This window comes from Calonectris borealis, chromosome 8, assembly GCF_964195595.1.
Source record: "Calonectris borealis chromosome 8, bCalBor7.hap1.2, whole genome shotgun sequence".
Classification (NCBI taxonomy): Eukaryota; Metazoa; Chordata; class Aves; order Procellariiformes; family Procellariidae; genus Calonectris; species Calonectris borealis.
In genome coordinates, this window is record NC_134319.1 from 28,808,363 (window position 1) to 28,821,027 (window position 12,665).

General features: G+C 46.8%; 1 protein-coding gene across 7 annotated transcripts in view; it reads left to right on the top strand.

The window, feature by feature from the left end:
- Positions 1-12,665, top strand: part of ATF6 (activating transcription factor 6) — an 81,806-nt gene that overhangs the window by 66,593 nt on the left and 2,548 nt on the right. For 2 of the 7 annotated variants that reach the window (XM_075156590.1, XM_075156592.1), the window contains one exon: positions 150-12,578. The exons of the other annotated variants lie outside the window; for them this stretch is intronic. In XM_075156590.1, coding sequence (XP_075012691.1) covers positions 150-409 — 260 coding nt within the window. In that variant the 3' untranslated portion in view covers positions 410-12,578. Of the gene's footprint in view, positions 1-149; positions 12,579-12,665 lie in introns of those variants that run through there. 7 annotated transcript variants of the gene reach the window in all.

Genomic DNA, 12,665 nt, shown 5'->3' on the forward strand with positions numbered 1-12,665 from the left:
TGTCTGTGAAAAATCCATAAGGCAAACAGAACCCACACAGGCTGAGAAGGAAAATAGAAACAAAAGCTCTTTGGGAAGTGACAATGTTCTGTAAGTTCCCATGTCTTGAGGTTGAATAAATAAAGTCTCCAACTTCCTCTGCCTTTCAGGGTCAAGCAAACAAAAGATGCCATTTCCGTCTTTCGGAGCAAGAAGCAGAATTCCCAGTCAGTCATCGAATGAGGAAGGTCTAAAACAATACATACCACTTACAGCAGCTGACATCCCTGAAGGTTGCTGCTTAACATTTTGGGTAGCCTTCTCTCTCCCTTTGAATAGCTTCAGAACGGTTTCCAGGAGACTAATGGCCCCAGCTATCTCTAGCTGTTGTTGGTTCATTCTTCTCTTCATGTTAGAAGCCAAATCTTAGTCCCTGTGGCTCCCTCTCACAGCTGCTGTCCTTGGCCCCACACTGAGAAGCTCATGCCACATTAGTAGGTACAGAGGACTCCTCTCTTGGCTACACAGGCATGATCTGTAGAGATGCTTCTCTCATTGTTTCTGCTTTTGTCTCTGGTTTTAGCAGAAATTGCTGAGAACTCAGCACAGCCTTACAAGCTGTAGAGTATGAGCATAAGGCTCTGGAAGTTGTGTGTGTAGGATTACAACCTATCTGTGAGATGAAAGAAGGGTGGCTGCTAAGGTTTTTTAAGAAGGTCACTGAGTATCCTTCAAAGCATCAAGACCTCTAAACCAGGATGTAGGAAGATATATCTGAGAATGCTCCATGCTGTAAGTCTACAGGCCATTTTTAAAATACCACGCTTCTGCTTCTTGAGCTGCCAGTTGAGGAATAAAAGTAGTTTGGTGAAGCCTGACCAGGGAAAAATCAGAGCCATGGTTAGCTCTCGGTTAGTCTTCACTGCAACAGCCGTTTACTGAGCCTGGACTGAGAAACGGGGAGAGTCTGCTATCTCCTGTGTGCAGTCGTGGACAAGCAGCATGTTGCGTTACTGTGGTTCTGCTGTGACTAGGATGGTTTGCTAATGTCACAGATGTACTTCAGCTCTTGTGCTCATGTAGAGGTCAGGATTGAAATTGTGGCAGAACAGATTTTATCAAGGAATTTTAACCGTAGATTTTAGTGATATTGTAAGATGTTACTATTCTCACTCTCGTTCTCTTTTTGAAGTGATATAAAAGTGATACCAAAACAGAATAACCCCCCCAAACTTTCCTACATATCTTTGAGCATCAGAATTGATCATTGCCTAGATTCAACATTAAATAGAAGTTTTCAACAGATTTGGTTGTCTTTGAGAGATTTTGCTCTTCCCAACCATTGTCTGTTAATATATGTTGTCTTTGACAGGAAGGAGAAGATTAAATTATTCAAAAAAGTATGAAAGAAATCATTCAAGAATCTGCGCACAAAAGTAATGGAATCTGTGTCACTTGAGTTCATGTTTATTTAGTTAGACAGGAAACGATCAAGAAATGAAATCATAAAGGCTTATTCCCCAGTGACTTTTCATAACGAGCTGTTTACCTAAATTGCTAAATGAGTAACCTATTTTTATGTATTCAAAAGAACAGGAAGATGATTTCAGAGGATCTTCTGTGCCTTTTTGCCCCTTTGTTAATATGAAAAAGAATATCTCTTGGGTTTTGTGTAATAGAGCAGGCCAAGCCCCAGTGTGACTGGTCTTCCCTGTGTAGACAGGGTAAATGCTACAGATGGCATTTTCTTGGGAACACACTGTTCACGAAGGGGGTAGAGAATGAGTCATAAATTAATTGGACTTCGTACTTAGTATTTCCAATGCCAGTGTCGAGTTATTACACCAGATTGTTTTTTCCATATAAAAGGCACACTTATATAGAATCCACAAAGTAGAAGAAAAAAGAAACCCATGACATTAGCTGCCAGTGTGGATGCCAATATGGAGTTGCAGAAGGAGCCAAATTTGGTTTAGAACTGAACGAGTATGCATCTCGCTGCAGAGACCCTTATCTTCTAGATGTTGGTTAACCCTGGATGCTGATGCTGCCATGTAGGTATGCTCTACCACCAAGCCTTACGGAGAGCACTGTGCCGAGACCTGTGCTGCAAAGCAAAGAGAAAATTTTCATCCCGATCTGTGAGATTACCGTCACCATCGCGGCTACATTGAACTGTGTTTGTGCAGCACATCGTAATTCTAGCCTCGAGCCCAGCTGATCTGCCGTAATACATTTTCAAATGTTGTAAATTCAAGATTACATAATTCCTCTTAGTGTTAAATTATAGGTGGCAAACACAGTTTTATGTTTGTGATACACAGGCCAACTCTGATTACTGGTAGCTCTATATTTCTACAGAGATCTGAAACATAATTATCCATAATGAGCTCACCCTGTAAAAACATAAAAAACTGCAACAGAGCTGGTAGAGGAGGTTCACATTTATGAGTTCTGTCTTGAGAACATCACTGGAGTAAACCTAAAGATTAGTAAAAACACAGCAGTCCAAGACAGTCTTTCTCAGTGTTTGGATTGCAGTCTCAAGGGAGACCGCCGCCAGTGGGGCCGGGAGGCTTTTGCCGCTTTCTCATATCCCAGGTCTAGTTCTCCACGCTGCAACTTTCCTCACCCTCTTCATACAGTCCACCTTACCTCTGGCGCTTCCTGATGTGCTTCCTGGGCGTCCTCTGGGCTTGGTCCTTTGTAGCAGGGTTGCTGTAGGAAAGCATTTGAAAAACATGTCCTGAGCATCTGGAGAACATTTTCAGTTTCGGTCACCCACCACTTCGTTGTAAATCATCTGCCTCCATCCTGTCTTATTCTGTAGTAGCCCCAGGTGAAAAGACCGTGGCATATCCCAGTACAGCACAAATACATTCTGCGTGAACGTGGATGAAGAAATGATTGCCAGCCCGGGCTGCCCCTCACCATGAGAAAGGAGGCACCTCTGTTTCAGAGCAGGACTCGCACATTAAAGCTATAAATCTCCAGTTGCTGTAGCTGGGAAGCAGAAATCTTTGAAATGGACGTCTCACTTTTATTAGCGTGCCGCATTCAGATAGGCATTCTGCAGCATGTGTGTATGATTTTTTTGAATTAACTGGCAAATGCATTGAATCAGAGAAGCTCACAAGGAGGAAAGTGCTCACCCCACACAGACAGAAGCTTCACAGAGGTGGTGTTAAAAATACTCTTCTACAAGCAAGAGCTGATCACAGTATCTATATAAATGAGGTAATTTTATGTACCCAAGTGAGACAGGTGGAAAATTCAGCTCACTCTTTGGATACCATCCAACCTATAAAGACATTTCAACTGTAAGTGAATACAGGCTCTCGCCAGCCTTCACTCTTAAATCAGTGAGACACTTTAACACTAGAATACAAATGATACTGGGTGATAGAGAAGGTCCATGTCAATGAAAAAGTGATGCTACCTCTTGAAAAAAATATTAAATTAAATAGTTAAATTAATTTTATCAGTAAGTGCCTACAAATAGTGAAGTACGTACTACAGTGCAACTTCAAAGGTGAGGACTAAATAAAAACAGGAAAACATATTAAAAAAAAAAAATAGGGTAAAATGCTGGCAAATAGTATGAAAATCGATTAAAGATTAAAAGCTCAGTGCAAAAGTCTTTAAAAGGACCCTAAAAAATCCAGCAGGCTTAAGTAACACGTTAAAGTAGATTCATAGAAGTAAGAAGATATCTTTTAAACAATAGACATTGTAGCCAAATGAGGGAATAGAAAAAAGAGCACGATTTCTGGCAGGCTAAATGTCAAACCATAAGAAGTCAAGCCAGAAAAAGATATTGAGGAACAGCATGCCTGAGGCATAAAAAAATAATAAAAACATTTTTCAGAGAAAGCCTGCCAGGGAATCTCTAGTGCCTGTAGAGGACCAAGGTGTTAAAGAGCACTTAAAGTTGAAGTCAGCACTGTTGAAGGAAAGAGCAAAAAGTTCTTGTGCTGGTGTTAACGACTGAGGCTATATAAATATCAGGAGAATGGCAAGTGACAGATGAGGCAAACTTTTTTAAAATGGCCTCAGGAACTCTAAAAAATCAAGTCTCACTTTTGCACGAGCTAGCATGCCCTGGTACATACAATAGATTGGGAAGAGCTCGCACAGCTTCTGAGGAGGAAAGTCCTACCTTAGTGCTCCATCGGAGGCCTTAGAGGCATAGCGAGTGTGAGGATAAGGGTGGTCTCTTCAGCACAATAACATACCTCAGTGTTCAAAAAACTTGGAAAAAGGTAGTTCTTCAGAGACTGCTAGAAGAAAGCAAGCTTTTGTGAGACGAGGGAAGGGTCACTTGTGGGCTGGTATCCCTCTAAAAGGTGTGAATGAAAGGTGGAAACAGATGGCCACATTTTGCAATGAAGGGGATGTTACCAGTAGAATCCCAGGCAGGTCTGTGCTGGGGAGATGCCCACGCATCTCCAGGCTCAAGCTGGAAGATCTTGGGAGGGACTGAAACTCTGTTCAGCAGGTGAAACTTGGTGTGAAAAAATACAAAAGAATTTGCATGGGAAAAATGTTCCTGACCAAACACACAGTAGCAGGTTCTAACCAAGCTGTTACTGCTCAGAGGAGCTACTGCGCTTCTTTCCCTGAAGAGTCGGCTTAGCCAAGGAAGAAGAGCACTATAATTTATTACAGAGGGAGTAGAAAAAACATGAACCATCTTCACTGCCCTGCTGAATCCCCATCTTCAATACTATGCATTTTTGGACATAGATGTTTATAGATATTATAAAACAATGAAAGATGCAGGGAAGAAAGCAACAGAGATGAACAGTAAGTGTAACAGCTTTCCTACCACAGTGACTATTGAATTTGACAGCAATGGCTGAGGGAGGGGTTGTAACAGAACCTGAAGAACCTGAATGGTGGTGTCTGGGAAGCAGTTACTTACTATTTCATATATCACCAAAAGTACATGTTTGCCCTGACTTTTGCTTCTGCTATGGTCACTGTCAGGTACAGGTTGGATGGGACTTTGCTACCAGGACTTTGCTCTCCTGCCTGTGCAGAACAGCTGTCCTTAGGCAGTACCAAGGCTAAGAAAGGAAAGCAACCATTCTGCCAGCACAGCGGGAAAAGGAGGATCTTGCTGGCATTTAAAACCAAAGGTTTTCCAGCTCTAACAGCATCTGTAGGATGCTAGACCCATGGTAGGGACCGAAGGGACCATGCCCATGCCTCCCTGCTGCACTCAGAGGGAACAGTCCCCTACATGCTGTCCTGGGGACTGCCCTCCAGCCCTTGTCCTTGAAATAAGCCTCTACTGGAATGCCTTTCTAGGCTACTCTCCTGTGTACAGTTATTTGTCTTGTAAGTGGGTACGTCCAGATTTGCAGGCTGTGTGGGGAGTTTTTTTATACTTTTTGTGCCTGCCAAGCAAGCGTGGAATGGTTCTGCCTAACAGGGTTGCTCTTTCCCCAGCCTTTTTCCTCTCCTTCACTCCCAAGAGAGCTTTCTGTGCAGCAGAACTTCTTTGCCCCTTGTCTTTGTTTTCTCATCTTTTTTTTTCCCTTGTCATTAGCATTGCCACAGCTGGTTAGGTTTCAAATACGGCCATCCTGCAGCAATGATACCCTGCCAACAACATGCATATGCTGTCAAAAATGTCTCAGTATTTCCAAGAAATACTCTACCTGGGGGAGCTTTAAATGATGTGCCTGGGAGGGTCAACACTGGCAATTCTGATCTTCTCTTCTTGAGATGGCCATCAGCTCCCTCTCCAAAGCAACAAGAGCAATCACAACAGATCCACGCTGGGGCCTCTCCTCTGCCTCGTGCTCTTCCTCTTAGAGGGAAGTGACTGTGCAGCAAGGAAATAAGGTTGGAAGGGGAGGTGGGAGATCAGGTGGGAAATGGTCCCTGGGAAGAGCCAACTTTCCCTCCCTCTCCCCAAGACCTCCCAGTCTGGACCAGGTACTGCAAAGTGCATCTGGCACAGATCTGCCGTGACCACGCTGCCCGCAGGTGCTGGCCTTTTCCAAAAATCACATAGTGGTGTAAGCTAAGGCTATGTTGTGCTCCTCATCCACAGCTGGTGTCGATCTCTCCTGTGGCTCCATTATTGACTTAGGAGGCCACAGAGAGCTTGTTTCCTCCAGTGTTTCTTGCTTACCCCTCACTCCTATGTATGTCCCCCTTGGATAGCTCCTGGTACCAATGCTCCAACAGCTTAGACATGGGGAGAGACCCTGTCTCCTTGCTGTCAGCTCATGGCTCGTCAAAGTGACTTTGATTATGTGGATCCAGTGTTTCTGACCTGTATGCATATGGACCCAGCAGCCTGGCTCGCTGTTTGAGAGGTGCTAGGAGACCTGGAGAGCTGAAATGCCCAGGATCTCACTTAACCTGCGTCAGGGACTGAGGACAGCTGAGTCCACAGAGGTGAGACCATTGCAACTGGTTTGTTTGGAAATGGTTCTAAGCAGGAATTTGCTTTTAAAAAGAGAAGCTACTTGGGTCACAATATAACTTTCTCCCTTGCCTCAAATAATCCTGTCTAACAAGCAAATCTGTAAATGTTTTAGGAACCCTGCTGCGTTGTTGCAGTGAGTGTATTTTTAGTCTTTGTAGCTGTTACAGTAACTCTGCTTCATTTATATACTTATTTGGTAGTGTATGCCAACCCTGCAGATGGAAACATTGTCCAGATGTGCTGGGTAGGACAGTCAGGGCTGCTCCGTGGTGATGAGATGGAAGATTGCAGAAGTGGCAGAGCAGAGAAGGCCCGAATTATGTCTGGGGACAGCTGCACCCTTCAGCAGGCCAGCCCCGGAGCTGTGTGCAGCTGGTGCCCTCGTCTTCTTCTGAAGCTTGCACTTTCCGAACTCTGAGCTGCCCTAGCCATAAGCTCTGTTTCGGGCCAGGGCAGGTTGCGCTATAAATTGTTTGGGTAGTTTGGTGCTAAATCATTATTTAAACCAAAGTTTAGCATCGTCAGCTTGGTGCAGCTCGCACAAAGCAACCAGGTTCTGGAACACATTCGGTGGCTCTTTGAAAGCTGCCTAGGCTCCTGCTGGTGTGATAGATGGGGCTGCAAGAGGGCTCCAAGTGTAAATTAACACTGGCACTGACTGTCTTTGGAATCTGGTGTGGGGAAGCAAGCTTCCTCATTAGAAGGAAACATGGGAAGTATAAGGGGCATGAGTAGCTGTTCGGCAAAGATGGTTTTAAAAGAGTTGGTGGTTTTGTATCACCTTACACAGAGATAATTCCCTGGTACCTAACTTTGACATCAACTGAACTGGTTTCATGGATGGCAAATTCACTCTATGCTGTTGTCCACGAGGAGAGGATGATTCTGTAGCCTTACTGACAAAGACGGTAGTTGAAGTAAAGATGAGGCAAGTGATTTCCCTCCCTGTATCTTACCAGCAGAAGCGAGGACATGTAGTCCAGATCTATGTGGTCGACACTAGCTTAACTGTATATTCAGTGAGCACAGTGTGGGAGTAGAGCCGGGCAGGTTCTGACCACTTTTACAAGTCACCTACTAAGAAAGCAGCCAGCAGGTATGTGGGTTATCTACTGCAAAGGCAGATGGGGCCTTAGAGAAGAGTCTTGGGATTGCGGGAGGTCAAATCAGTGGCCCAGGCCTGAATTGTACAGTATTGGTCTCACAGAGTATTTTTTGGGTAGTCCACTGTGGGACTGCCGGGGTAAGGCGAAATTCATAGTTGATTTGGTAGAACAAGGCTTTATCAATGTATCTAAGGCTTGAGCACATCTTCAGAAAGCTGGTGGTTGGTTACAGCCTTGAAACACTTCACAAGGTCAGGTGGCATTTCAGGGGAGCTCTGTTGCAGCCTCTCTGCAAATTGTGCAGTTTTCAAGACAAGCATTTTCCTGCAGCAAAGCTTTGTGGGGAGGGTGCATGTAAGTGGGAAAGGGTAAATTACCAGAATAACTTGTTCCTGTCCTATGACTGCATCCATAGGGACAAACAGCCCACTGACATGTATAGAGTTTGAGTCTAGAGAGGCAATTCACGTCACCATTGATTCTGACTTACTGCAGAACAGACACTAAGATTTGCATTGCCTGCCGGTCAAGCCCTCTGCCTGTCTTCTGCCTTTCTCTAAGACAGCATCTCTTATAGAAGTAGATGCTTGATCTCAAAGACGGACATTTGAACAGCCAACTGATTGATACGTGTTAGTACTACTAAGGGAAGAAGGAAGACTTTGGTTTTATGGTCTTTCTAATAAGCCAGTTTTGAAAATGTAGTACTTCGAATATGAAGACAATATTCCATCATCTTCGGTAATTTGTAACAGTAGTTATTACCCTCAGCCTTATTTGCTAAACGTTTTTGGGTTGGACTGCTGACTGCAGCTTTCATCGGTTGAGTCTTGCAACATGTTTGTTTTTAAGAGGAGCTGCCATAAACCCTAGAGAGCAGCACTGGGGAATTAGATTTCTGTTCCCTAGACCAAGCTCGTGCTGGGAGTTTGGTACAGTCCGCGAGAGCCAGCGGGCCTCTTTGGGAAGGTGCAGTCAGAGAACAGCAATGCTTGGCACAATTACTGTTAATTTGAAATAGTCTATCATCTGAAGCACAGATTTTAAACCTGTTAACAAATAATTAAGTGCAACACAGCTTTTTGGCCTGGGAAGGATAGCTTCTTAAGCCTGAGGCCATATGAATGGCTGTATGTTCTGAACTTCAAAGAGGAGCAATAAATCTATTTATAAATCCAGACACCTCTACAGGAGATCCGTTCCTGTGTTTTCGCTTATGTAATCCCACAAAACATCAGTCATAGGTAATTCAACACAATAAACTTCAGAAATAATTCAGTGTCGGTGTTGCTCTGGGCTATTAAGCAGCCCCGTGTAACACAGGTTGGCAGTGCTCACCTTCCAGCAGCAGCAGGCAGCAACTTTGAGCAGTCGGTCCTGCCTTCACAGACACCCCTGCCCGGGGCCGCCTCCCTGGGGAGGGCCGTGGGGTGCGGTGGGTGCGTGCTCAGTGCAGTACAGGGCTGACCTGAGAATTGAGAGAAAGCACTGGTTACGTACACCGACCCCTCCGGGCATCAGCCACACGCAACTGCCAAGCTCAACGCTCATCATGGCCTCTCTAGAAAACCCACCTTGTGCTCCATTGGTGTCTCCCAGATGTTGGTACTGCTGGACAGTCCCATGGAAGGGGAAGAAAAGAAAGCCTAACCAGGCTATTTTTAAAAGATCTGATGTGGGAGTCACAAGGTAAAATTGTTGGCCTGTTCTGTGGATGAATTCAGACCATGGAGTCCCCTGAAGAACCCATAGCTCTACTCCAGATATTGCCCACTTGCTGACAGGGGATTAGGAATAGCACAGCTGAACATGTCCAACTACGTAGCCGTTGGACTTAAACCGACCATGAAGGAAACATGGCACAGCAGTGTTCTCACTGCCGTCTGAAGGAGCGCTGGCTGCTGTGCCTCCCTACCCTGTGGCAAATGTCAGCTCAAATCTCGCTGAAAGGGCTTTGCCCAAGTTGCATTGCCTTGTCCTTGTCACGAGCAAAGAGCAACTCGTTGACGTATGTTGGCTTCTTTGTGGACCTGGGCTCTGTAATGATCGGTTGCAGTCTACCCTGAGGGGCTTCGGTCATGAATCGGCTCACAGAAAGGCAGGGCTAGAGGGACACGAGCGGCTGCGGGTGCCTGTGCGGAGGGAGGGTCAGGTACCCCGGGTCTTGTCTGACAGGCAGTCGTCCAGCCTTTCCTTACAGGCTGCCAGTCACGAAGACCCTCTGGTCTCCTGAGGTAGCTTCATCCAGGGCTTATACTTCATTATCGTTAGAAACTTGGTCAAAGATAAATCTGTTTCTCTTGAAATCGATCTGATCATTTCTAGTCCTGTCACGCTGTTGGCTTATGCACAGTGATCCTCTGCAGTCCTCAAGCTTTTTCTGCAGTGCTTCTGCCCGGCCCCATTTTGTACTCATGTTTTCCAGTTCTCCTGAGCGTTGTACTTCTCTCTGGCCCTGGTTGAAATGCATCCTGAAGATTTTGGACAGCTTCTCTCTTTTGTCGAAACTGCAGTCTAATCCAATACTCCAAGGTGGTTGAAATCTCTCCAGTTTAGCATCTTCCAGAAATCTTATAAGTATACTCTCTATTCCTCATCCAGATCGTGAAACAGTTTAATGGCATCGAGCTCAGGATGGAGCCATGTGGAATCATTTTTGCAATGCCTGCCCCTTTGACAGTGAGCTAGTCTTTCCAAACATCGGGTTGCGCCGGCTGCATTCCGGTCACGTTTGCCTGTTGTTTTGCTGAGAGCATCACGTGGGCTGACGCAGAGCATCAGCCCCTCCACCCTCTGGGCTGGGGTGGGCCCGGCAGGGCTCTCCCGTGGTGGCCAGGCGTCCTGGGGCTGGCACGGCTTTCAGATTGCTCCTTTGAATACAGCTGGTCCAGGCGCCCAGCAGCATCACCAAGCAGCAACTGCTGTCTCTGCGGAATATCCCACCTCCCCTTCTACCTCATTTTGGTGCGAACGGTAATGAGAAGGCTGCTAGAAATGTCTGTAGTGGGAATTGAGTCATTCCCGCTTTGCAGAGGCTTCCTGCAGCAGTTCTTAATCGACAGTGCCTTCAACCCAAAAGGGGAAAGAATTAGATACCTGATTTAAATCTGAGTGTCACTCCTGTGCTAATTCGCGCACACAGGGCAGGATTCAGGCACTTTGCGAATGCCTGAGTTGGGTGTGTGGGTCCCCTACATGCCTGCTGGCCAGAGAGGCTCGTTGTGAACGTGACTCCTCCCAGCTATCTCAGCTGTGGTGGCCTCAGAAGACACAGCACCTCTTGCATAGGGTAGCAGAGCTGTGGCTCCACTTAGTTGCGGGGGGAGCCTGTGTCAGAGCTGGGAGAAACGGGATCCCGGCTGGACGAGATGGGCTGATCTGGTTCCCATGCTCCCCGCTGCCACCCACACCGCGCAGCTCCCTCCCTCGCATGGGCTGCTCTCTGGGATTGCTCTTCTCCTCCGTGTTGTGCAATGCCAGGAAACCTAATGAAGCCCGCTGTGCTGGCCGCTGCGGGCAGACGCGGGAAAGCCTTACTGCCTTACCAAGAGGTTTTCCTGGCCCTGGCCGCCGTCCCATCCCACCTCACCCACTTGTGGCTTTGGAGCACATTTTCTCACATAGCCAGGGTCCTGTCAAGCTGTCGTCTGCAACATGAGACCTGAGGAGCTGCATTTTCAGCTTGCTGTGTCACAGGGAGCCGATCTGTTCCCGTTTGCTCTCTCCAGCCCAAAGGCCAGGCTCTTACCCCCCAGCTTCTCCTTGTGCCCACAGCTGCCCCGTGCAGCCCCTGTCCTGAGCCCAGCCCAGCCCTCTCCGCTGTCCGGTCCTGAGCCTGTTGGGTGAGAACCAAGAGCACATCCAAAGGATGAGAAAAGGGGTGACCTGGAGGGATGGCCTCAAAAAGGGTTCCAACTGGGGACGCAGCACCCAAAGCTATGGCAGGGCTTTGCCAGCAGCACCGCAGCCGGGAGGGACGAGGTGCTTGTCGGGGTGTTTGGATCAGCGGTGCAGAGACATGCACAGCTGCTCCTGGCCTCGGTCACTCGGTGGCACGTACGGAGCTTTTTCCATTTCATTTCTGCAGGTGGGAGCTTTGATTTCCCTTGCAGGCTCTCAGCCCCCTTAGCAAGGGTTTGCTCCTGCTTTTCATTACTCTACCAGACATACTTGATCTAATGGCTTCTACAGGTGGCGTGGGGTACAAGAGGGTCCAGCCACGGTTGTCAGCTGTCATCCAGAGTTAGAGTTAATCCAGGAAAACAGTAAAAATTAGTAATGTATATTGCATTCCTCCAATCCATACGCTTTCCATTAGGTGATCTTCCATCCTCCTTAGCACAGAAAGAAAACCCTGCCGATGGCAGTCAGCGTTTCTGACACTGAAAGGCAAGGACTGGTTGTGCCTGGAAATCCGATCTCAGCTCTCGCATTCCTGGACACACTGTCTATGCAGGGAATAGTCTCCCACCTTTAAATCCAGGCAGCAGATGCTGGCCATGTGCACAGCTTCTGCCTGCCAGCCCCGGAGCTTCTGCAGCAGCAGACGTGCCCGGCCTGGGGCCGCACGGGGGTGGTGCAGCCCAGCATGTCCTTGTGCTGGGGTCCCATGTGGTGGCCTGGGACTCCCCGTGTCCAGAGGCCTCTCAAGGGTAATGGTCTTGTCCAATGTCACACCACAACGTCATGCAAGTACAACAGCCAGTCAGCATGGTAATGCGGTGCAGTTAGTTCTTTTGAGATATAGCATTTTGATATTTTTATTAATAATCTGGTGAAGAAATTCCTCTAGATCCTCAGTGTCAAGAGGGTTACAGTATTCTTAAACCAATAAAAAGAAACTGAAACATTCAGCTTTCTTAAATAAGCCCTATCTTCAATCACTCCTACACTTTAGTGGCTCAAGAACAACAGTTCAGTAATAAATGTTACAGAGGCAAACTCCATCGGTAATTATGTGCAGATGAGGAAGTGGAAAAGACTTACATTAATTTCTAGGTGTGACTGCTAAGCATGGCCTGGGCCCTTTGAGGTGTCACGAGCAGGCAGGGGCTCCATGTGTGGAGCTGCAAAAAGGAAGGGGTTCCACCCTCCAGCTCCGGCTCCAGAAAAAAAAAAAAGGTCCAGAAAGCTCT